Raw genomic sequence first — 25,249 nt, forward strand, 5'->3', positions numbered from 1 at the left:
CTCCGCAGTCTTATCTCACTTCCTGTCTCCCTTTTGTGTCTCCGACCTTCTCCGTCTTTTTTTCTTTGCCGGCCGTATCTGCGCTCGTATCTGCGCTCGCCATCGCTTCGCTCAATTTTTTTTGCTAACCGGCGCAACAAAGCCTGGCGTCGATCTAGCGGCGCCTTTAAAAGGAAACGGCGCTCTGATATCTTCCTACGTTAATGACCGGAGGGAGTGTCACCTAATACGCTTGTTTAAAAAAAAATGATAGAAGAACAGAAGATGAATGAACGGATATATGGAAATGACACGTAAGCTAGATAATAACTTCAGAGAACTGTTGGGCGCATATTGCGGATGCTAAGATGCAAACAACTGGTCACCGTCAAACGTCGGGCATATTCCAGAAAAATCTTTTGCATTTTAATGTGCGGCTCTTCTTAGCCCAACGTTAGCGGCGACCGCAGGGGGCGGCGCGCTGTCGTTGCCGTTTTAGTTTCACAGCCACGAGTCGAGAAAGTCACGGCGGACAGTCAGTCGAGGATCGGCCTCGTAACGCCGGGACGCCCTCGCGCCTCCGGTCGCCTGCCGCAAACTCGCCCGTATGAATGTCGCGTGCGCTTCTAGACGCTACGCACTTTGCACGCCTCAGGCTCGGACGATTAGAACAACGGACGTGGAGGCTCGGCGCCGTCCTGTCCCTGGATCGCTAACAGCGTGCTACATTTGGATAACCGAGATGGGGCCAAAGGAGGGTCCGAAGCTCCTACGGTGGTGCGGCAACCCAAACTTGTCAGCATAAAATCAATCAAATCACAGTAAGCGCATCGAAAGTCCGATTTGGAAGATGTACTTTTGTTCATCTGTACATCCCAGCAAAGTTTAGTGACAGGTAGAGCAATCAAAATGATCGGTAACAATTGGTCGGATCGTCAACTTCGTATCCACCGCTTGTAATCCGTACAACAGAATTTGTCTTCAACTAAACTCCTTATTTCGGGCCACGTTGTAGTTAGGATGTTCTCTCGGCAGGCCGCTAAACCCCCCCAAATTGTTTCATCGCTTCCTCATGTTACTACATTGACACAGGAAATTGAAGGATGACTAGTTTTTTTCTTCAATTATTGTTCGAGCTTGAAGATGATTGAAATCTCGCTGAGTGAAGATTTTAGTAAAAATTGTGCCTTTTGCGGGCCGCCTAAAATGATGTGGCGGGCCAGATTTGGCCCACGGGCCTCGAGTTTGACTTGAACTCAACACCCCCTGAGTGACTACGTACATTTTGGAGAACACTGAAACGAGCTTACCACAATTTCAGGAGGGATACTTTTGGTGTGCCGTGAGAGATTTTTTTTTTTTTTTTTTTGTTCAGTTGTGCCTCGGACCACTATGATGTGATTTTAGTCTTGATTCGACATCCTTCTAGTATACCGAATTGTTTAAAGGACCAACAGCTTGCCATAAATCGAAAACGGGCCTCAAGTTCTCCCATGGCAGAGGAGGGGCACCTTACGCCCGACTTCAAAGGGCGACAATCGGCCCCGTTTAAGAAAAAACGAAAACCGGTGAAAAACGGTTTCCCCCGATATCCGAGTTCCACTCGGCTCTCAAGCTGAGAAACAAATCTCCAAATACGCCGCGTGTAGCCTAGCTCGTAGCTCAGCTGAGTCCATTTTCCCCGACTATCTTTCCCGGCACCGGTGAAAAATCCGATTTTTCTCCCTTTGAGTCTGAGCCGGGCTGTATTTTATTAAAAATGAATCAGGCCAGTGTGACTTTTATGAGCCCTCGAGGATCAGGATGAGTAAGAGGTAAGGGACGCGTTGTACCTCACCGGTACCGACCGGTTCTCAGCGCCCCGGCGTCTGTTACCGTCCTCGAGCGGGCATATGGCGCGGTCGGCAAAGAGCTTTCGGTGCGCGCCGGCGCTCGAGCGCGCTAGGAAAAGACAAGCGGCCGAATCTGACACAAACTCGGCGACGGCGGCGAGGCGCCCGTCCATCTGTGCGCTCGTTCGCGTTCGAATTGCCGACGCTTTATGTGTCACAAGCGATGACTCACGATCCGCCTCCCCTGAGCGCAAAAACGCTCACACCCGCCACGCACACACCTCGTCCGCCTTTTCGTCCGCTGACCGTGAAGAATTTGTGCAGGCAGCCGTACTCATGCATATTTACACTCTCTCACCTACTCAGCAGGCCCTCTTCTAAAGGTTATTGTGCGCGAGCGGCGTGTCATTTGGTCTCCCGCTTCACGTACATGTTTAAAGGTCAGCGCGCTGCCCACTCGACGACGCCGCGCTCGGATTACAGGATTGATGTGGAGGACCCTCGGCCGACGAGCGCTATTAGCCGGACAAACGGCCTCTGGAGGTATCCCCGCCCGAAATGAATAACCAGCTAATTCCGGCCGAGGATTCGCCGCCCGCCCCCGGAAGCCTTCGCGGACGGTTTTGCGGGCAGAAAAAGGCCGACGCCGGGAATTTAAAGTTCCGGATTAGCGCCGCTCCAAACTCATTCCTTGACTGCTCGATAATCCGATCCGAGCAGTGTTCATTCACAGTTTTAAGCGATTGTTTTTCAGTTCCCAGTCAAGTCTGAATTTAGTTGCGCGCTTTAAGCGTCGTTAGCCTAGCACCGTTTCCCAAACTACCGTAAATTGCAATAATTGTCGTTGTAAATATTGGTGTGTGCTCTCTTCGTATCTGCGTGCATGAAAGTTGTTTCTAACCAGGCTAACGCGGATGCTACTTGTTGTTAGCTAGTCAAGGGCGTTTCACATTATTTAATATCATTGAGCTTGCGTGGAGGATTTGGTTTGGGTTTCAACTGTTAAATTCTCTTTTTGTCAGTTTTACTGAAAATTTTAACAAATAAATGACTTGAAGCGAGCACGTTTCACATCATATTTGGAGTCAAGCGCGAGTGAGAAAACTGACGACAGACGCTAACAAAAACAACAACAAAATAACAAATCAAAACAGATTTGTTTGTTTTGTAATGTAACGCAAAAAAGACAAGTCTTGACTGAACAGTGTGATTTTGATCTCGCGGTCGCGTTTTCACGCCTCGGCGGTTTGGTAACGAGCCTCCGTAAAAGATATGCTAGCGTGTTAGCCGCCGCGATCAGTCAACCGAGACATAAAGCGTACGAAGGCTTCCCCAGGCATGATTGGGCGCTGGCTCAAAGAAGAATGCAAAAAAACGATGTGATCGGAGAAACAAAGAGCGGTGGAAGGATATCTTCCGTGTCGGGCGTCACGCGGGAAGGCAATCACCGGGTCAAACTAAAGGGCCTGGGGCCCGATCTGGCCCGCCACATCGTTGGGACTGGCCCACTTGAAGAAATGAAATTGTTCTGATTTCAGATTGTATTTGTTCTGAACTATATATCGTACAGAGCGACAATCAATGGAGGCGCAGTTGCGTATCTGATGACGTTATCACGGCCCTGTGAGGGGGAAGCGTAACGACAAAAAAACATTTGCTGTTAACTCCGACGAGATGAAGAAATGACAAAGAACGAGTGACTCATTTTCAACAGATCGGATCCATTATCAGAAGTGGTGTTGGAAAAATTTTCAAAGTTACAAAAGGCAAATGGGCCCGCAAAAGAAAACAGCAGCAGCAGCAGCAGCCATTTTCATTTTAATTGCCAATCGAACGAGCGAAACTTTGAAAAATGAGATGAAAATCCAGTTTGCCTCCCGTCGCACGCGAGCATTTGCGCGAATCGTTCCCGGGGAGAAAGATAGCGAGGCTTTTCCACATAGGAGGGGAAAGGTCCGGGGCTGCGGTCCCCGGGGGCCAACGTACGGAGCCCCCAGAGGGCAGAGCGCGGCGGCGCTGCTCCTTTGCAGATACCGCCGCTCGCCCCACATCACAGCCGGGCGAGACGACTCGCTTTATCGCCTCCGCGTTTCCATCATTCGCCGCTTTAACTGCTCTCGCTCGCCTTTCCCCCAATTTCGCACCCGCCGGCAGACGCGCACGCCGTATATCTTTCAAAGACACGCGGCCCGCCCCCTCAAAGAAACTCATTTGGGCTCTGCGGGCTGCTCAAAAAGCCTCTTTACGCCCAGCTAAGCTAAGCGAGGCGCCATTCCACGACCTCCGCGTGGCGCGAGCGCGCACGCGTGTTCGGTCTCAGATAGAGCGGGGAAGGTTCTGGAAGCCCGCAGAAAAGTTCTACTCCACCACAAAATGCACTTTGATTTAGTTTGCCATGTTACACAATAGGGGATGTGGACGGTCCTTCGGCAAAACCAAGTACGGCGGAACCTCGGTTTGGCGGTCCCGGAAACAACGGACTTCGGGGGGAAAAAAAAACAAAAAGTGTCCGGTCAGAAGTCAAAACACGCCCAAAGTCCGCCAGGTCCAGAATCGGCTCCTGCTGTTTGCCGACGAGTACTCGACGAGAGGCGCCTAACTGATGTCCCTACGCGGCGGCCATATTGTTCGGGCACACCTTCCCGTCAAAGGGACTGCGTGGAAGCAATAAATTAGCAATTAGCTTAGCATTCTAATGACAATGACTAATATTGGTGATGTACTGATGATCTCAAGAGGAGTTAGGCATTCCATGACTACGCTTGTACATTGAGTCTATCAAATCATCTTTTCCCTTTGGAATGAATTGAAATGTTATAAACGGGGTGCAGCCCCCCCCCCCGAAGCACAACAAAAGCCATAGTGAAAGTGCCACTCCTTAATGCTGTAGTTTATAAAAAGATACAGTCATGATATCAGCCGACTGTATCCATTAAATGGCCATTATGCTATTCTTTCTTCCCGACTTGGCTGATCACCGAGACGTCTAACTTCTCTCAGCTCATCACTACAGCACTAATATAGGTATCCACAGAGGACAAAGAATATCTTACTATTGCTCAAAGGCTTATAGCACCGCAACATAGAAGCTATTCACGTCCGTGCTTGCACGTCACATAAATTCAAATTTAAAAAAATGATCTGAACGATGGCTCGCACTGTAAAATGCGTAAAAAGTCCTAAGTGAGGAGACCACTGCGCGGGGTTTTGTGGGCTAAAAATATACGTTGATCCGCGTCACTTCCAGCTGGAGTAGGCGATGTCAACTGTGGAGGAAGATAAAGGAATTCCACGTACACTTTCAGGGCCGCTCTCCACTCGAGGATTCAGCGCGCAACACGCACACTCAAATAGCCCCCCCCCCCAAAAAAAAAAAAAAAAAAAAACTTTGAATAGAGACGAAATGATTGCCGGCTGCAGCCGTGATTTACGCCGCATTCAAGATATTTCGGTCCCCGGGTCGTTTCATTTGCTCCGGCGTTTCCTTTCCAACACGCGGCGGCCAATCAGACGTCGCGGCGGGACCTCGGCCGTCACGTGGGCCAATCAGTGGCCGTCATCAGCGTCACGCGGCGCGGCGTCTTATCGTTTGGCCTCCGGCTCCCGAAAACCAGCGCGCAAGTCGTTCAAATTTTAACACCGAGGGTGTGCAGACTTTTTGTGCGCCGGGCCGTTTGATTTATTTATTTTTAAATGGGCAGCTCGTTTGTAGATGAGGTAAAATTACAAAAAAGTTCAAATGTCACTCCGAAATATGCAAAACGGCTACTTTTAACAAGAAAAGGTTTTCACGATTTTAATCTGTTATTGTTCGCCATAATTAATACATTATTATTATTTTTTTAAGTACTATAAATAAAAATATGTAAAATTGTATTTTAGTAACTATCCTATTATTTGCAGCATATTATTGAACACCCCCAAACATGATTTGCAAAAACAAAGTAATGTTGTGAAAAAGTAAAATTCATTTTCTGTGTGGAGAAAAAGTTGGCGATTAAAAAAAAAAAAGAAAAAAAAGAGCTGAAAAGAGGTCAAAAATGAAGTTGAATGTTTGGAGAAAAAAACTTTTACGGCTGAGAGAAAGTCCAGTCATAATTTTACGTATATGAAAACGTGTCTTTAGTCAATGTTCAAAAATATTTGTATATTTTTTTGAAAATGTCTACATCAATATGTGTACATATTATGGAAAAAAAAGTGAGAAAAAGTCAAATCTTATTTTTACAAGAACAAAAGTGTATATGAACGAGATTTTAACAGTCCCGTATTTGAGAAAAGTTGATGAGAAAAGGCTCAAAAGTAAATTAATATTTTTTGCAAAAGCCATATCTCGGAAAAAGTCAAGTCCAATGTCTTAATTCCATGAGAATTTGATAGAAGTATATATTTGAAAGAGAAGTATATTTCAGGTCAGAAAAAAAGCTGAAATCATTAAAGAAAAAGGTAGAAAATGAAGTCGTAAATTGTAATTAAGTCATAAATTGTCATTTTGGAAAAAATAAAGATGCGTATGTTGCTGAGAAGTTGCCTAGTAGCGAGAAAACAAAATATATTAACAAATATTAGCAGGATTACAGATAACGTAAATGCTCGGTGGATCGGATCAAAAGAACGAGGGGGGGGGGGGAGGGTGTATGCCCCAATACGTCATCAATACGTCACATTCAGGGCCGTGAAAGACAAAATAATTTCAGTGCGGTACCACCACTTTTCCCAAACAGTGTGCAGTCCAAAGAGGGCGCAAAGAAGCAAAAAAAAAAAAAAAAAAAAAATTATAAAATATAACCAAAAAGTGGGCACGCGCAGCACAGCGACGACGGTGGCACTTGTTCTTCGAAAAAAAAAAAAATATATCTAAGAATTGCTCCGGCAACATCTGCCGCTCGGCGAGAGGGTTGCCCCCCAGTCAGCGTGGGGGCAAAACCAGGAAAATGGTGGATGCGCAGCCGCACTCGGTGATAAATGCGATGGGGGAGGAGGGGGGGGGGGTAAAGGCCCAAAACAAAACAAAAAAAAGGGGGGGGGGACAACAGGAAACAGCCAGGGAACGCAATGAAAAAGGCGGTAGGCTCCACTCTCGTGCCACTTGGGGGGGGGGGGTCGCGGCCAGGTAATGTGAGCTGGCCAATCAATAGTTCGCGCGCTCGTCTCTCATCTTTCACGCGCCTCTGAAATCATCTTCAAAAGCCGCATTTCACATTCAACAACTCCGGCGCAAACGCGTGACATCATCCCTTTTCGGTTCAAATTAAAAACTCGACAATCTTTTCCAGGGGGATGAGGCGGAGGGGGTGGTGGGGGGCGTTTAGAAAAAAAAAAGGAAGACAAAAAAAAACCTCAATTACAGAAAAGAACTGACCTTGGTTCAGCGCCGAGAGAGACAACTTCCTCCCTGCGCCATGCGGTGATGAAGATGGAGGAGGGCGGGCATGTGTGTGCGTGCACGTGTGTTGAGGGGGGCCTTGGGGGGGGGGTAAGAGGTGGATGGGATGCAGCAAAGTAACGACAGGAAGTGAGGTAAGAGGAGCCCATACCTTGGTCGCCAATCATCAGGTGTGCCAGACCTTAAAAGAAGACAAGAGCACAGTCAGCACAGCAAAGGATTATGGGGCGTCAAGTGTGTGGTGTGGCACGCTAGTGGAACGCCCGCGACGGACGGCCGGGCGGGCGGGCCGCAACGGAGCCCGGCGGCAGCGTGCGTTTTAACGCCACTTACCGGCTGCCTGCTAGCAAAACGGCCGCAAAAACGCCTTGCGAGCAATGCCGGATGACAAATTTAAAAAAAAAAAAAAAAAAAAAAAATGGAGTCATCCACTATAAAAGTTATGCAAGAGTGAAAATTTGTTGAACAAGTGCTACAAGTCTTTTCATTTTGTCCGCTTGCGCAACAGCAGAGATGATATTTGGATTAGGGCCCTCATTCATACAAATGCACGTTTTGTTTTTTGTTTTTTACTTAATAGCAGATTGCCAATTGTCTACCAAGTGCCTAGATGCATTTTTGTAATCCATTTTATTTGCGTTAACGGCATATTTATGCAATATCGGAATCTAATAGGAGTAAGGCGCATACATGCATTTTACAGTACTTGTGTTTACTTCCTCAACTGAAGAGCGCACCAATTGCTTTTCAATATGAAGGCACTTATTATAGCACAAATATATTTGATCTATTAACTAAACCGCAGAGAGCATGATGAGTCTTTTAATTCAGCTTTTCCAATGTTAAATTTGATATTTTGTCATTTACTAGGAAGACATTTTGATAATTACATTCAGCTTTGTTACCTTATTTATTCAACGGCTTTTATTTTCTAAATATTCCTCGTGTTGATTTCCTCTTTGTCGCCAAGCTTTTACTTTTACGAATGCAAACCGGCGCAACGTCCCCGTACGCGTGACTGGATTCAGAAGTTCCATTTAACTTGATGTACTCAACCGCACAAGGTGCCAATTCCTATGGATTCATTTTTATAAATCGTATTTATCCATTTGTAAGAAAGAATAACTTTTTTTAAACACACCTTTCTCATAATATTCGACCCCCCCCATCCCACCTCCATCTCCCTACTTCGTAAACTCCGCCGCAAAATGGCATCTTTACCGGCCCACTACCAGAGGAAATGCGGCATGGGGGGGGGGGGCTGTCAGGGGGCGGGGTTAAAGACCTAGATGGCGGCGAGGGTGCGGCAGGGCGACCTACCTGGCGTGTGGCTGCGCTCTGGGCGGGTGTCGCGGACAGGTGAGGGGAGAGAGAGACAGACATTCATTAACATGCATGCCCAGCCCTCGGGTTACCATGGTAACTACTTACTGTACATGCACAGCGCTCCGGGGGAGGGGGGGTTATCGCGGCAACGCGCATGCAGAACGCCACGCGCCGGCTACCGTTCGGTTGTTCCGCACACGCACACAAACTGAGGAAAAAAAAACCACACACACTTTTCGGGTGGGCGGGGCGTTGTACGCGTTCCTACCTGCGGGTTACGCCCGGACAGCCAGTTACCCCAAAAACTTACCTTGAAGCCGCTTCCTCTCCCCCCGGGCCCACCCCCGAACGTAGCATGCAACGCACAGCGACAAATGATGATGTCATATCATGACGTGGGATCGCGGGGGGGGGGGGATGAAGTCGCAGTGCAGGAAAGGGGCATGCGAGGTTCAACACCAGGATACTGTGTGTGTCAATGTGTGTATGTCACAGAAGTGTATGTGCATGTGTGCGCGCGCTTTCACTCCCGTGCCGTTGTGCTATTAGCGTGGCGGGAACAGGTGGGGCTATTAGCATGCTAACTGCGCGTGGGGCCTCGAGGGCGAGGCTCGCTCAATGAGGCGGGTTCACGCCGACTCCACGGGGGAGGCGCGGCGGGGGAGGCCAATCGTCTGCCTCCGCTAACCTCGACGCCGCCGATATTACGAAACAGTCGGCCCTCGAGAGTTCACGCGCAAACTTTAGGAGAGTTTGGAAATCAAGTCCTGAGTTGCACGCCATTGCTAAACAGAACAGCAGGACCTAGCGAAGCCGCTTAACAGTTCTCAGACTTGTTTCCCGTACGCTACCATGACAACCGGGAGACGCCCGCCTTCCGCCTAGCCTCTCTCGTTTCGCCCATCGAATTTCTTTTTATTTTGCTTGTACACGTACAAATTTAGTCCTACACCTGTCCCATCTGCAGTTGAGTAAACTACTACAGACAATATTTGCTGTTAGCAGCAAAGAGAACATAGCCAGAAATAGACTGTATATTAAAAAAAAAAAAAGACGTAGCCTCGAAGTCGTTCATTTGAATTCCAGGTTTGTTTTTTTGGGATTTTTTTTTTTTTTTTTGGGGACAACTTTCTCGGCGCCTCGTTTAGCGCCACCGTCGGGCGGTCAGCTAACGAGCAGCAAGAACGCGTTTTCCAGAAACGCAGCCGACGGGTTCTCGACTGGAGACGCGCTACGAGGCGCCGGGAGAAATCAGCGAGATGCAAGAAGGGGGGAGGCCGAGGGCTGGTAATACGCCGGCCGTTTTATTTCCTCTTAACTGACAGTACGGGGAGGAGAAACGGAGACAAAAGCGAGAACGGGCGTGACGAGCTGCTTAGCCCCGCGGAGCGTCGCTCGTGTCATATAAATTAGGCATTTATAGAGTTTGCATTGTCCTTATTTGATTTTGCGAGAGAAGAGCACAAAAGGATGCCGGCGTCGTGCGGCTAATCTCCCTGGCGACTCTCACATAAACAAAAGGACTTTTGCTCCTATCGGGCTTTTAAACGCAATCGGCGGAGCTTTCGCTTTGCGCCGAAGGTCTCGGCCGAGGGGTTTTGGGGAAGAACTGCGCCAGGTGGGAACACGTTGGCCCGGATGTTGGCGGCAACAGAATTTCTCCAGAAAAATACAAGTTTCGGTTAGCAGCACAAAGCAAAAATTGTATGTCTTTCAGTCTCAGCCCCCAAAAAATGCTTCTCCAAACAAATATTCCCTGCCGAGGGAGCGTAGCTCGCCGTTGGACTTTGGTACGTTCGGAACGGAACTCCATCGTGAACCGACGACCTCGCGTGCTACTCTCCTACACCCTAAATTCAATCGTAACCCCCCCTCTAGTTCAGTGTGTAGCGTTCACGGGTTTCCATTTGGTTTTGCGAGAACCCTTTGAACGGAAAGCACGGCAAAGTTCTTTGGACCGTGCGACCAATCTCCCTGACCGTTTGCGGAGCAACTGAAAGACTTTACTTGGTCTCGGGCCTTTCGAGACATTTATGAGAGATTTCGCTTTCCTCGGAAACAGATGGCTCGCGTTAAGCTGGAAGACAAACGTCTCGGCCAAGATTTTCTGAGAAGGACGAGCCAGCTGGGACGAGCTGACCGGAGTTGAACGTAAACAGAATTCTTCCCGAAAAGGCAAAAGAATGTGTAATTGGACGCGTCGCTTGTGGGAAAAAAAAAAAAAAAAAAACACTTGGATCACAGAACTTTTCTGTACCGGCTCGTGATTGCACGCGGCGCGGCTCTGACCGCGGTACCGTGGAATGACTCGTAAACATTTGTTTGAGGAGAACGCTTGCCGGGAGAAAACGGAAGAAAGCGGTGACGGTTACAAGCAATGAAACCAATGCAAGAGGTTACAGTTTGAGTCGGCAAAAGTGAAGAACTACAGCGGCACCGCTCAATGTAGTTGTCGTAAGAGCGCCTTGTATTTTTTCGCCTTTAACGAGCTGTCCGGTGTCATCTTGTAATCTGTAGCGCCGACGCGTCGTACGATGAGAACGTTCTACTAAGCTGCAAAAATGAAGCTGTGGCGCCAAAGTTGCTGTCACACTTTGTCCCTTTGATTGTTTTACTTTTGTAGCTGAGACACATTTTTAAAATGTGCTCGTAATCATTCCCAGCGAGGATCTCCTTTTACAGTGATGCCTCGGTTCTCGACCACAATCCGTTCCAGAAAAGGGTTCGATAAACTGATTTGTTCGGAAAACCGAATCGATGTTTCCCATTACAATGAATGGAGAAAGAAATAATGCATTCCAAGCCTAAAAATTTGGGCTTTTTAAAGCATTTTTTTTTAGCTTTTACTGACAATAAACTGCAAAGTAGAAATAAATGTAGTTTAAATACTTCATACAATAAAATAATTTCAGAAATATATTTATTTTTTGCTTAAAATGTATGCTTTAGTAGTAGAGCACGCTAGGCTGGGAGAGCATTGCCAGATCTGTAGCGACTCTGCCCCCAGCCTTGTAAACTTTTTTTTTTTTTTATTAAGAAAAGTGCAGAATAACTTTAAACTAGCAACTTGCCTTCTTTGGAGCCATGATTGGGGTTAATACGGTCGGACTCCATAAGAAGGAAAACAACAGTCACTACCAGGACACGTCTGTGTACAGACGCTGCGTGATACACGTTTTTTTCTGTGGCGTGGGAACTCACAACAAAGCGTGTCGTGGGTAAGCTGGTCTGGCCGCCCGCAATATGTTATTTCCGGGTTTTGTCGGGGGCGTTCGAGTACGGATGTTCGTTCGAAAACAGAAGCAGAAAAAAAAAAATCTCGAAATTTTCACTTGAAAACCGATTTGTTCGAAAACGGGGACGTTCAAGAACCGAAGCTTTACGTGATCTGCTCCGATGCGCCGGATACAACTTGATGATTGTACATCATGACATTCCCATTCACATGTCAAAATTCTATCTGGAGTCATATGAAATCCAATTTTTTGGGGGGGATCATTTTCATTCGGTTTCGAAATAAACCAGGCGTCTTCTGTCTGAAAAGAAAAACAGAAGGATCTGATCGTAGCGCCTACGCGAGGCAATTCCCCCCCCCGCATCCATTTTAAGAGACGCTCCCGCTGCGAGGATACCGCTTCCCGGCGACAACATCAATCGCGATAGAAATGGGAATCCATCTGTATGCAAATAAAAGAGGCCATTAAAAGCGGCCGCCGTGCGTCTTACGGTATCTTAGCGCCCGGCTGTAAAATGTACGTCTATTTGCGTTTAGCCAGAAGAGCCATGCCGCCGCCGCTGCTGTGACTAATGGCAGAGGCGTGCGGAAGGCGCTAACGTGTTTCCGCGCGTGTTGTTTGCACGCACACATGCGCACGTCGGAGTGAGCGCGTGCGTTCGTGCGCGGACATTGCGGCGGTGGCGTGTAATTGCCAAGCTTCTGCAGGGCCATCGATCAACGCCCGGCCGGTAAGCGCACGGACGGCGGCCGACGCCGCGTTTGCGCTATTGATCTGCCGCCATTTGATATCCGAGGGAACGTCGATCACTCGTTTTGTCTGTAAAGCCACACGCAAATAACCTACTTTATTTCCCGCTAAAAATAACGCGAGATGGGGGAGAAAAAAATGTTTCCTTCTTACAAAAGAGCATGGCTAATGCCTGGATCAGACTACAAGACAAATTTGGTCTTTCCCGTTTGTACTATGCCAGAAGTATCTTTTGCAGTATCTCGGGCAGACTACACGACACATATTCAATACCACCGCATCCCGTTTTTTTTTTTTCTACCATCACTTGACCTTATCTTGTCAAATCAAACGCTGTCGGGAGGCGGAACCAGAAAACCCGTCGTTGGTCAACATGATCGGATACAATGTGCTGCGCCAATGGGGCGGGTGGGGGGACAAAATGAGGTGGTGGTCATCACTGGTGCTCGGGAGAGGACGTTCACGTAAGGATTGCTTGAGGCACGTTCACGTCCTCTTTAATAGGATGCAGCTCGCAAGCAGGCAACAAAACATCATGCAGCCGAGCAAACTAGTGCTAGCAGGTGTGTAACGGGTGTACGTACGTAAACATGACGGCCGAATCATGCGCTAAAGCTACGGTAAAATATCACTCGGTGTGTGGGAAGAAATGTCAGAAACGACAGCAAATGTACACATTCCCGTTGGTCGACGTCAGGGTGGGCTGTCGGAGAATTGCCGTCGATATGTCACACTACACGAACGTAAAACAAAAATTTCAAATTTAAACAAACAAAAAAAAAAAAAATCAAACATGCTAGATTTTTCATCTTGGTGTCATCGGGCGACCGTAGGGCCAAATCGTTGGTCGTGGATTGTGTCACGCTTTAAGACGTTTTCCCGACAAATTATGTCAGACCCGATGCGGGAAATCGTATCAATTGCTAATCGGGCCAATGTCGGGGATAAAATCGATGATCGAGGCATAATTTCATCTGCGCCTGAATAAATGACTGCCTCACCGCAAATAGATCAGAAAAAACTGTTTCCTGTGCTGCATCTGTGAAGCTGAACTTTACATCAAACACGTGTCCTTGTAGTAAACGTTATTTTCATTAAGTCGCGTTATTTATTTCGGAGAGAAAATTCACTGAGCATCAATTCATCTACATTTGAATAAATAATCCACTTTTGCGGGAAAGTAATGTTTAAAAAAAAAAAATTCTAAATAATTATATTTTATATTGTTCTGTGGAGTAAGAAGTAAAGTAAATAAAATTGTCTAAAATAAAGGCACATTAAAATTCTTAAATGTTGAACGCCACTATCAAACTTCAAAACTAAATACAATACAGCAGCGATTCTTTTGCATACCGCACACTGAGAACGGCTGATCTAGAACATATTTTACACGCTTTCTGCGGAAACCGGAGCACAATTTCCGATGACAGAAGAGAACAATCAGCCTACGGTTTGCCGTATCAATACATATTGACCAACATCTGCTCTTGAAAGTAGTCATTCATCAGGAAAAAGTGCAAATCATGCCCATTCTTTTCTCCCAACAGAAAGTCAAAGCTTCGGGCCGAAAGGGGGGGGGGGGGGTCACGGGGGCACAGGAAGCGCGGACGGGCGATACGCTCCCAGCATGAGGTCTCCCCTATTAGCGCTGTCTCCATGGTAACACTGGCCAGTGTGTGCTAAAGGCCCCTAAGATGAGCAGGGAGACTTGGGGTGGGGGCGGGGGGGTCGAAAACGGAGGCGCGAGGGGGTGTGAAGTCGTCTCGGTGCCGCGCTGACGTTCTCGGCGTCGATGGCGAATCAGCCCAAAGGGCCCGTTGATTAAGTTTGCTTGCGGGGTGACGACATCGAGTCGGATGACGCGCCCGGGATGTTCTACGATCGGGGACCGAATACCAAACCAACTCGGAAAAGGGGGGCGAGGTCAAGGTGGAGCGCCAGCGTGCTAATTGAGAGTGCCAAGGAAAAACTGAATGCGGTGGACCGGACCACCTGGAGCCAAAATCCATTCCAATTGCGTTTTGATCGACTGCAGCCCAAAGACATAAAATGACGTGGTCGTCATTTGACTTGAAATGAAACACCGAACGCTGCCGTGAAAGTAGGCGTGGCTCTACTTTCTCCCAAAATGGCGTTCAAAATCTACAGAGTTCTTCCGAGACAGATGGGCAATGCTACGAAAATCTAATGCGAGCGATTCGGAAGAACTGCCGTGAACAAGCGGGTGCGAGAGTTTGCTTTCAGAATTGCACCGCAAGTAGGATCTAACGCGCTGGGGGGCCTCGGTTGCCTCCCGCGATTCTCCTACCTCCTCGCCGGCCGTAAGATTTTTTTTTAGCGGCACTTGTTTCATTTGAACGTGGTTAACGGGCAAAGAAATCATATTTACTTCTGCTGTCGTTGTTTGTTAGCTTGTTTTCAGCCAGTTAACATCCTCCTTCACCCCCGAGTGAATAATGGATGAACCTCAATGCAATTTGGCACAAATCCATATGAGGATGGTTGGTCCTCTCCTACGTTTAATGCGAGTCCGCCGCCCCAATCCTACTCAACGACTTGTAACCGGTTCGGCCTAATCTGCAAGAACGTGGGGAAAAAAAAAAAAACAAGCACAAAGGCACCTTAAAAGGCCGCAAAGCGTTTAAAGTATTGGCAGGTCATACGTTTCCGTTCCGCCTCGCGTCGAAGGCCGAGCGGAATCGATGGGAATTCGTTAGCACGGAACCGCCGCTGATTTCCAGCCTCTTAGGCGGGTTCCAATTAAATCTGGCCAATGAGCGCGCCGGCGCCCGATCCATACGGTCGAAGCCGTCTTTGGACTTCTTCGAGGGGGCGCGATGTTTCCCAACCTTTACTTCGCTGAGGCGTGTTTAAAAGAATAATAATCATAAAACGCCAGAGAGATTTTGAAGACCGAAATAACGACAATCGCTGACACGGATGACAACCGTTGGGCCTTCCGCCATCTGGCGGGAGAGCGTCTCATTGGTCGATGCCATAGATAGAAGAACAAAAATACATCAGTGGGAATAAATAGAGGATCAGTTTTGGAAGTAACATGCAAATGTTTGCTTTTTTGTTTGTTTGTTTGTTTGTTTGAATCCACCCAAGAAACACACCTGTTTTCTACCAAATTCTCTGCTGGATTGGTCCCAGGAAATTTATTTTAATTTTAAATCAACCAAGAATTATGTAATTTTCCTGCTAATTAACGCAGACTGTTTATTTGTACAAAATCCAATTCTTGTGAAAGGAGCTTCAATTTGTTTATCACAAACATGGCGATGCTAGCTGTCTCTCATAAAGGAAGATGCGGGTTTTCGTTCACGTTTTGAGTCGAAATCATTGTGACCTTATGAACCGACACAGTTGCACATCATAAAAGTGAAAATATTACTTTTAAAGGCTTTGAATGAAATGCCACTAAATTCGAGCGAAAGCAGCTTCAATAGTTTCATTTCATGAACAGAAAAGTTTTCTTCTTTTTCTACAAAATCCTCATAAACTGTCAATAATCAGGTGGCTTTCCCATCGGACCACTTCGGACGGCACATCCGCGTTTGTCGGGTCTCGCCGTCACGGGAGCGAAGGTCCGCATGCTAAATAATTGGCCGGCACGGGAACAGGAAATCGATTTACAGCAGCGTTAAAATGCGCGTCACGTCGTGTTTGTGAAGGCCGCCGGCCCGCAGACGCCGAGCCGAGCGGCAGCGCTGTGAAAAATGCGTGTGTGCGTGTGTGTGTGTGTGTGTGTGTGTGTGTGTGCGGTGAGGGGCCCGAGTACAGTCAAATCTCGGTTCCGTAACGACCCGGTTGGCAAACAACATTTGCAAATAATGCTCGTTTTCACGCAGGGACCGTGCTTCAATTTGGTGGAATTTATATATATATTTTTAATCTATCTATAAAGCCCCACGATGCCACAAGAAGGTGCCAAAGCACAGCTAATAGATAAGTTGTCATTGGTGTCAAGGAAGTGATACTTCTGGTGCAGTTTTTCTACAACAACAACAAAAAAAAGAGATTGAAAATACATAAATTGGTTTAATAAAGTGTAATTACTGTAAATGTGTGTGTGTTGCAGGGGTGCCTTTAAGGGGTGTGGCCTATTGGGTGGCATTAAAAATTGGAGTTGAGCTGACCCAATCTGAAGTGTGAGAGTCTGAGTGTGAGCTGAGGTGTACAGCAGCATCTTGTGAGCGCTCTCATTTCATATTTGTGCATTTGAATGTTCATCCCGCTTAGTAAACACCTGAAAGCTTGTTTGTATCTGTGACTCTCCTTGCGTGCGTGCGAGGGCATCGTAGTAGTACCCTAACTCCTCAACACAAGAAACAGTTTGGACTATTAATATCGGCTGTTGGAAACATTTAATAACAAAGTAGAAAACTTTGTAATTGAACGTGTGGCCAGCGACTGACAGGCGACCAATCCAGGGAGTCGTGCGCCTTTCGCCCCAAGTCAGCTGTGATGGGTCCCAGCGTCCCGCGAAGCTAACTAGCAACAGTGTTGTTGAAAATGGATTGGATGGATGTAATTGACAGCCTCGAATATGTTTACCTACAAATGTCCGCCTATACGTGCCACAAGATGGCAAAAATGCTACATGAAGTCTCTTAACTCACCTCAACATAGTTCCTTGGACACATGAGAGCACCACAGCAGTGCTTGTTTTACAGTACAAGGCTTTGGCTTGAGGACAAAAACAGTGAGTAAATGATAACTACCCCCCCCCCCAAAATAGAAATCTACAGATATGTGAATTCGCAAACACTTAAGTGTGAATTTGTGGGGTTCACTCTTTGTCTTTAGTCCGGACCCAGAAGACACATGCTGAACTGGGCTCCGGGGCTGGAACCGATTGACTCCGTTTCCATTCATTTCAATGTGGAAACACGACTTGGCTTTGCCAACGGATTTTCGTCACGACCTAAATTTGCGAACCGAAGTTTGACTGCACGGGGAGTGCGCGCGATTGTGCGCGATGAGATGCACGTCGAGGGGGTCAGCGGGGTTCTCGGGGCCTTACCTTCGCTGCAGTCGTTGCCTTGGTAACCGGTGTCGGAGCAGTCGCAGACGGCCCGGTCGTCCACCAGGCTGCACACCCCTCCGTTCTGGCAGCGGTGGTCCGGCCCGCAGCCCGCCGTCACCGTCACGCCCTCGGAGGCGTCCAGCGCGGCCAGCGAGCCGTTGATGCTGACCGCCCCCATCCAGCCGCGGAAGGCGGGGTGGTCGCGCACCGACGGCGCAGTCAGGCGCAGCGGCGACGCGCGCAGCTCCGCCGTCACCCCGCCCACGTAGGTGTGGCTGAACACCGTCATGTCTCTCCGCTTGCTCTTCACCTCCGCCCAGCCCTCCAGCCGCCCGTCCACCTCCAGCGAGGTGTTCTTCCAGTCCCGCTTGACGCGCACGGCGTGCCAGCGCCCGTCGCTCACCGCCACGCCCGACTGCAGCTCGGCGGGCTCGGCGCAGAAGATGGAGAAGCGCAGGCGGAGGTGGCCGCGCAGGAGCAGGAGCTCCAGGAAGTCGCAGAAGCCCTCGTCGTCCAGGTAGAGCAGCAGGCCCTCCTGGCTGCGCGTCCGCAGGCTGAAGCTCAGCACGCTCTCGCAGCAGGCGTTCCACACGGGGAAGCGCCCCCACTGGCTGGACACGCCGCCGAACTCCAGGACCTCGCCTTGGGCCTGGCCCCCCACGCTGCACAGGCACAGGCCCAGGAAGAGCAGAGGGGCCGCCGCCCAGACGCACATGGCCATCACACTCATACACGCGCTAGCTAGCCGCTCACACACACACGCACGCGCAGATGCACACTTTTGGGGTGGGGTGGGGTCGCTAGAGCCGGGCAGCTCGCCTCATTGCGCTCTTTTGTCGATCGAAGGCTCCGTCCGCTTCCTGGATGGTGCGCTGGGCTCACGCGGAGGCTCCTTTGCTCATCTTCGGGTGCCGTCCGGTCGCCTCTCAGTCTTGCGCCAGGTGAGCACGTTTGTCGCCCGCGCCGAGCGCCGACTCCATCTTTGTGGCCTAGATCGGGGCCCTTTCGCACCCCCCCCCCTCCCCCCTGCAGGAAACTCCCCTGAGCCTCACAAGGCGCTAATAGACAGAAACGACGTCGTCGTCATCGCAGGATTGTCCTCTTCCTGGGCCTCCTCCTCACTTAGTGGGGGCAAGGTTGGAAGTCAGGAAGTCGCCAGCCACCTGCAGAGAAACAAAAGCAATCAAGCCACTTTACGGCATTCACCACATTTACTTTTTATTCACTCACATTGGCCTCAAAGTGTCTTTTTTTCCCACGGATGTAGGGAGCTACGGGGACGTTAGAAAAATGACTTCTGAGGGCTATTCTTTTTTTTTTTTTGGTGCGGTTGTCGGATCGATACGACGTCTTGCCGCACAGTGAAGCCTTTTTTTTTTTTTTTGTCTTCGTCACAAAAGAGCAAAGCGGCGCTGCGGCGGATGACTCAAACGTCGAATTAACATCTCGTCGAGCTCACACACACGCCAAATTCAATAAAAACCAAACAAAAAACAAAAAAAAACGAGGAGAGGGCGACGACATTTTGGTTACTCACAGACGGCGGGAACGACTACGGTTGAAATATCGATTGTCGATTTGCGGCCATATTTTCCATTTTCCCTCCCTCTCGTCACCTAAGCTTTCCACCAAAATACATTTTTCATGTGTATTTAATGTATACAAGTTCGACCACAAAAAAAAAAAAAAAAAAAGAGTCGACCTACCTCGTCTGGTGCCGCCGAACCCCCCCGCCGCCTTTTTCCTCCTTCCGCCGCCGCCGGAGGTGAGCCTCACCGCGGCAAAGACGCCCGGCGGTGTTCGGTGCTCGGTGGGTGGCGAACGCGGCCAATGGAGCCGCTTGCGCACGACTCACACGCTCGCGGAAATGTCCTCACCTCCGAGGTTCTGTTCGGTCCGCTCCCGGGAGGAAGGAAGAATAAAAGTGCGGTCGGGTGGAGGTGGCGGTGACGATGATGATGATGGTGGTGATGATGATGGTGGTGGTGGTGGTGCTCCGGCAGAGAGGGAAGGCGTGCATGCGCACGCGCGCGCGCACGGAGGGAGAGAAAGAGAGGCGGTCACGTGACGGAGAGGGGAGAGAAAGAGAGGGATGGAGGGAAAGAGAGACGGGCACAGACCGAGGAAAACTGAGACGGAAGCAAAAAAAAGAGGAGAAGGGGAAGACAGATGGAGAGGGAAAGTGAGACATAAGCAGAAATGAGAGAGTGTGAGAGGAGAGTGAGACAGATGCGAAATGGAGAAAGAGAGAGAGAAAGACAAGCAGACGTGAAAGAAAGAGATGCAGAACACACAGATGCGGTACTTTGGTTTTGCAATCCGACTCGAATGTTTGCTTCTGTACGGCTCGCGCGAATACATCGCTACAGCCAAACAAATATGTTGTCCCTCTTTTTTTTTTTAAATTATAAATATCGTGTACATTGCGTACACCCCTTTTCATACGGTGTTTATCTGTCATCCTTTTAAATAGTTTTTACTTTCTTAATATAAATGGAGGAAGACGAGCAAATGAGTTTGATTGCACGGTGCTAGTGTTGTTGTTTTTTCTGCGCATATGAATGATAAACATCTTGAATTTTGAAATACGTCGCGAGAGACAGCAGAGGTGAGCGGGGGGGGGGGGGCCGCGCTAAGTCAGCCACTTTTGCACAATGACGTCGAGGGAAAGGTCACGAGTGGTGAATCGGGTCAACGAGACCTTTCAAGCGGACAAATGGAGACGGAAGAATTGTTTGTGTTTTGCCACGCGTCCGGGCGCCATCTTGCCATTTTCATTCAGTTATTTCTGCATCACGGATTTCACGTATTGCGGGGGTGGTCGGGAAGGCAACTCCCCCTCCGCGAAGCGACTTGAAAAAGTCGAAAAGTCGGGGGCGCTCGCAAGTCGAGGTGGCGATGCGGTAAAGGAGGACTTTCGGCCAGAGAGAGAAAACCGGCGGCGGGCGACGTCGCCTGTGAAAAGACGACGAGCGAAAGATGGCGGCAACCCCGCATCCTTTCGCCCTTACGTGGACGTATTTACTCCGGCGAGGCTTTAAAGGCTGATTAACGGCGGCCGTCGCACAGATATTAAGCATATTTAAGACATTAAATGGCAGCCGGAGGAGCTGCCGTCTGATGCGTGCGGGGAACCGGGGATGGGGAGGGAGGGGGTTCCCATGGTAACGATCTCAACATCAGCACCGTTCCCGGACGACTGACCAACACCCGCCCCCCAGCGCTCAAGCTAACTGCGTGGCATACCTGGCGCTTCTCGCCACCCCTGCGCCAAGCTGACCTTCAGGCCCAAAAGACGTTATTAATTAATAATACGACGCCATGTTGTCCCGAGAGCAGAGGGAAAAGTGCATATTAGGGGCAGTGCCTCATTCCTGAAATGTACATTTTTCCATTTAATACAGAGCAGTGAGTCATGCCCGGGGGGAAACCATAAAGTCACAACAGTGCCCCCCCCCTCCCCCCACCTAGTGCCATCTCTGGATTTGGGGCAGTGCCCCACAAGCCCCAAAACTATTTTATTATGCATATCTAAATTCAATTTTATATTTTCAACAGTGAGAAGCCTCCAGTTTGCTCCTCCTTCTTTTTTTTTTCTTCTGAAATCGGCCAATGGCCCCACGAATTCTGCATAGCAACAAGTGACTGCGAGACTCAACACCGTTCTGTCCTTCCAACATAAAAATGTTTATTTTATGTTGAATACAGAGCAGAGATGTTTTGTCCAGGGGATATAATGTTTCAAACAACTTTTTACAATGAAATACCAAAACTAGGTCACACAAAAACCTGATTCGTCTCTATGAATTCCGCCTAGCAACAAGTATTTTCATCGGCCAATGGGAAGCGGCGGCGGCTCCACCCCAGCGGAACACATCAACCGCATTTCAAGGACTACAATTCATTGCAAAAATGGATTTCATATTCGCAGCATGGTGGATCAGCTGCTAAAGCGTTGGCCTCACAGTTCTGAGGACTGAGGACCAATCCCAGACCCGCCTGTGTGGAGTTTGCGTGCTTTCCCTGTGCCCGCGTGGGTTTTCTCCGGGTGGGCGCTCCGCTTTCCTCCCACATCCCAAAAACACGCAACATTAATTGGACACTCTAAATTGCCCAAAGGTGCGATTGTGAGTGCGGCTGTTTGTCTCGATGTGCCCTGCGATTGGCGGGAAACCAGTTCAGGGTGTGCCCCGCCTCATGCCCGTTGACAGCTGGGATAGGCTCCAGCCCCCCCCCCCCCCTCCGTGACCCCTGTGAGGATAAGCGATGAAGAAAATGGATGGATGGATTTGATATTCAGGTAAACTAAGATACAAATTTGTCAATTTACCGGATGTTTCCCACCACTTTTGAACGACGTGATGGACTCGTCCATCCATCCATCCATCCATGCGTCCACCCTCTTTTCCATCCATCCATCCATCCATCCATCCATCCATCCATCCATCCACCTCAATCTCTTTGACAGGCTGACAGCAACCACTGACCCGCGACTCTTTGCCTACTCAGCATCGAGAAGGTCATCGCATACATATATGTGTGTGTGTGTGAGGAGCTATATTATATATATATAAGTATAAATTATGTGTGCATGAGGGGGGGGGGGCCCAAAATAAAAAGTCATCCGTCAGCATCCCTGCGCACGCAAGCCTGAGTGTGAGCAAGCAACACTCAGTTGTCAGTTTTTAGCACACGCACACACGCACGCAAAAAAAAAAAAAAAACATCACGGCGTGCGAGTGACACGCAAACACGGCACGAGGGGCGTCTAACGCACACACCTGCTTGTTAAAAAGCGCGTTTGACGGGCAGCCATCCCGTCCGAAATGAGATTAAACGGGAGGTTCGCCTCTAATCACGTTCTAATGAGTTTCTGTGTCGCTCGTACATTCACTAATTCCGCTTGCCAATAGCGCGAGCGGCCGCGCGGGGGCGAGGCGGGGTCACCCCGTGGCAATTTCCCGCTCATTTATAACGATAATGGCGACTCGTAGCGTTAGCGCAACGCGCGCGGTCCGTCCACGTACGGGTCGATTTCATTAAAAGTCTCGACGGGCGTTCGCATCGATTAGCCGGCAGCAGACGGACGAGGGGCGGACAAAGCCTGACTGGGTCCTGGACTGCATGCGCGTTAACGGAGCTGAGCTGGTCCACATAATAATAATCATCATAATTGGGGGGCAACAGAAAGAAAAGCACAAAAAAATGCGATATGCATGATTCAAAATGTTGATCGTCCCCAAATTGCACATTTTATACCTGATACAGAGCGTTGAATATTTTCTTTGCGCGTGTGCCTGCCGCCTCTCCTTGTCCTTTCTCTGCTGTGTGGGGCGGTGAGGTCCTCTGACCCGTTTTCTTTGGATTCTACCCAGCAACAAGAGGCAAAACCGGCGTGACGGTCTGAGCGCTCCCGGTGCTGAAAAGTCTCCTTGCGATTAACGCGCACGCGCGTATATTTTGTGAACTTCCGGCCAGTCTGAAACATCCCCTTCCATGCCTCGACATGTGAGTGTTCATGTTCGCTATGGAGGTCTCAAAAATGACGAACACAGCGAACGTACATATATGTGTGTATCTTTTTCATCAACTTTTGTTTGAAGGTTAGGTTATAACATATGTTAGCTCCCTCTATGTAGAAGAAGGGGAACTATGAGACCGGGAGATTTCCCCGTAGGCGTCTGCTACGTACCCGAAGCTCCGCTGTTAGTAACGCATGCGCATTCATCACAAGGGGACTTTTCAGCACGGGGGAGCGCCCAGACTGGAATCATCAGCGCAATGAAAGCGTGGCGAGCTACCCAAAAGCTGTATCAAGACGAACGGAGGATTTTTGTTGTCAGCGTGATTTTCTGTTGGAAGAGAAGAAGAAAAAAAAATCCGTGTTCTGCTCCAGTAGAACTTTATGACATATTGACGAGTTCAGGGGTGACGCCTTGCTGCTTGTTATCGGCGTGGCTGTTCATTATCTGCTCTGAAGGTGTGCAAAATAAAAAAAATAATAAATAAAATAAAAAAAAAAAACTGACCCTTAACCCTCTCTGACCACATCTGCGAGGAAGGGTGGCGCGTCGGCATGACGACCTGCGGGAGGCTGGTAGATGTTGACGACGTTGTTGTCGGAATTGGACGTGCCGCTTGGAGCTTGAAATGAACCCCCACCCCTCCCCCCCAAAAAAAATCAAATTAAATGATCGCATGAGAAAGAAGAGAAAAGAACGTATAGATTGCATTGACTCACAGCAAGCGTACGTGCAGGTGTGGCACGGTCGAGGGGGGTGCGGGGGGGGGGGGGGGCTTCGCCGATAAGGAAGAGCGGGCAGGGAGGGGATGGTTACTATGGCGACAACATAGGAGATGCTAATTGTCCATTTTCTACCCTTCATAAAGTTTAAGAGCCTCCGTGGCCGCTGGCGTTATTCTAACCCAGACACGGTGGCCCCCTCTGGGATGCGCATCACTCCTCCAGCGCCCGCCCCCGCCCGCTCCTCCCAACACCTCCACATCATCACTTTTATCTTTTTACACATTTTGTCAGCTTACAATCTTAATTTGAAAAAAAACAAAAAAAAAAAAAACAACATCGTTTTGTACCTCAAAACTCAACACACAACAACAGATTTATCCATCCATTTTCTTTGCCGCTTATGCCCACCTGGAGAAAAGCCACGCAGGCACGGGGAGAACATGCAAACTCCACACAGACCGGGGCCTGGATCGAACCCGGGACCTCAGAACTGTGAGGCAAACATTTTATCAGCTGCACCACCGTGCCGCCAATAACACATTTATATATATATATATATATATATATTTTTTTTTTTTTTTTAAAAAAGCATACATATATGATGTCGCAAGTTTATAGTCCCCATTTGGAAAATATTCACATAAAAAAAAAAGGAAAAAAAATTCTCCAAATTCCACACACACACAACACCCCAAATTTTGCAAGAAAAAAAAAATTAAAGGATGTTCTGTGAGGAATTTTGCGAAACAATATGGGATAAGGGCAGCACGGTGGGTCAGGGGGAAAGTGTTGGCCTCACAGTTCTGAGGATCTGGGTTTGATCCGGGCCCCGTCTGTGTGGAGTTTGCATGTTCTCCCCGTGCCTGCGTGGCTTTTCTCCGGGTGGGCGCTCCCACACCCCAAAAACCTCTAAATTGTCCCGTCGGCGTGATTGCGAGTGCGGCTGTTTGTCTCTCTGTGCCCTGCGCTTGGCTGGCGACCGGTTCGGGGTGTACCCCGCCTCCTGCCCGTTGACAGCATGCCCCGTGACCCTCGTGAGGATAAGCAGCTCAGATGGAATTTGGGATAAGGCTCTAACATAAAATACAGCACGCCTTATGCGGTACACGCTTGGGACATGAAAAATGAGAAATTGCTGCCATTGTCATATCGATGCCACAAGATGGCAGCAAAGCGCTTAAAGCAAAGATGATCATAAAGTATCAACATCATACGTAAACATCTAAAATATAAACCGAATGTGGCAAAAAACGAAGCGCTGACAATACTAAATTATTATTATTATTATTATCCACCTTGACTTTTTGAATGTCAACACTTTCCAGACGGGAAATGGCCCAAATTGGCCAAAGATGGCCGCGCCAAGTTTTGCGGCATCATATTCAAAAAGACTTTTTAAATGCCACGGATGAGCTAATCTTGTGGGGTTTTTTTTACCCCTCTCCGCCTTCCTCCTCCTCC

The 25,249-nt window shown here is 48.8% G+C and overlaps 1 protein-coding gene across 13 annotated transcripts in view; it reads right to left on the reverse strand.

Annotated features, from left to right (window-relative positions):
• nrxn1a (neurexin 1a) overlaps positions 1-19,941 on the reverse strand; it is a 70,784-nt gene extending 50,843 nt beyond the window's left edge. For 2 of the 13 annotated variants that reach the window (XM_061809952.1, XM_061809953.1), the window contains exons 1-5: positions 19,248-19,941; positions 17,539-18,704; positions 8,518-8,535; positions 7,349-7,378; positions 7,174-7,275 (exon numbers count right to left, since the gene is read on the reverse strand). In XM_061809952.1, the coding sequence (XP_061665936.1) occupies positions 7,174-7,275; positions 7,349-7,378; positions 8,518-8,535; positions 17,539-18,271 (883 nt within the window). In that variant the 5' untranslated portion in view covers positions 18,272-18,704; positions 19,248-19,941. Of the gene's footprint in view, positions 1-7,173; positions 7,276-7,348; positions 7,379-8,517; positions 8,536-17,538; positions 18,705-18,771; positions 18,985-19,078; positions 19,158-19,247 lie in introns of those variants that run through there. The other 11 variants (XM_061809957.1, XM_061809954.1, XM_061809949.1 and 8 more) reach the window with 10 other exon arrangements.
• Between the last annotated feature and the right edge of the window lie 5,308 nt (positions 19,942-25,249).

The sequence above is a fragment of the Syngnathoides biaculeatus genome, chromosome 22 (assembly GCF_019802595.1).
Source record: "Syngnathoides biaculeatus isolate LvHL_M chromosome 22, ASM1980259v1, whole genome shotgun sequence".
In the NCBI taxonomy this organism is placed as follows: Eukaryota; Metazoa; Chordata; class Actinopteri; order Syngnathiformes; family Syngnathidae; genus Syngnathoides; species Syngnathoides biaculeatus.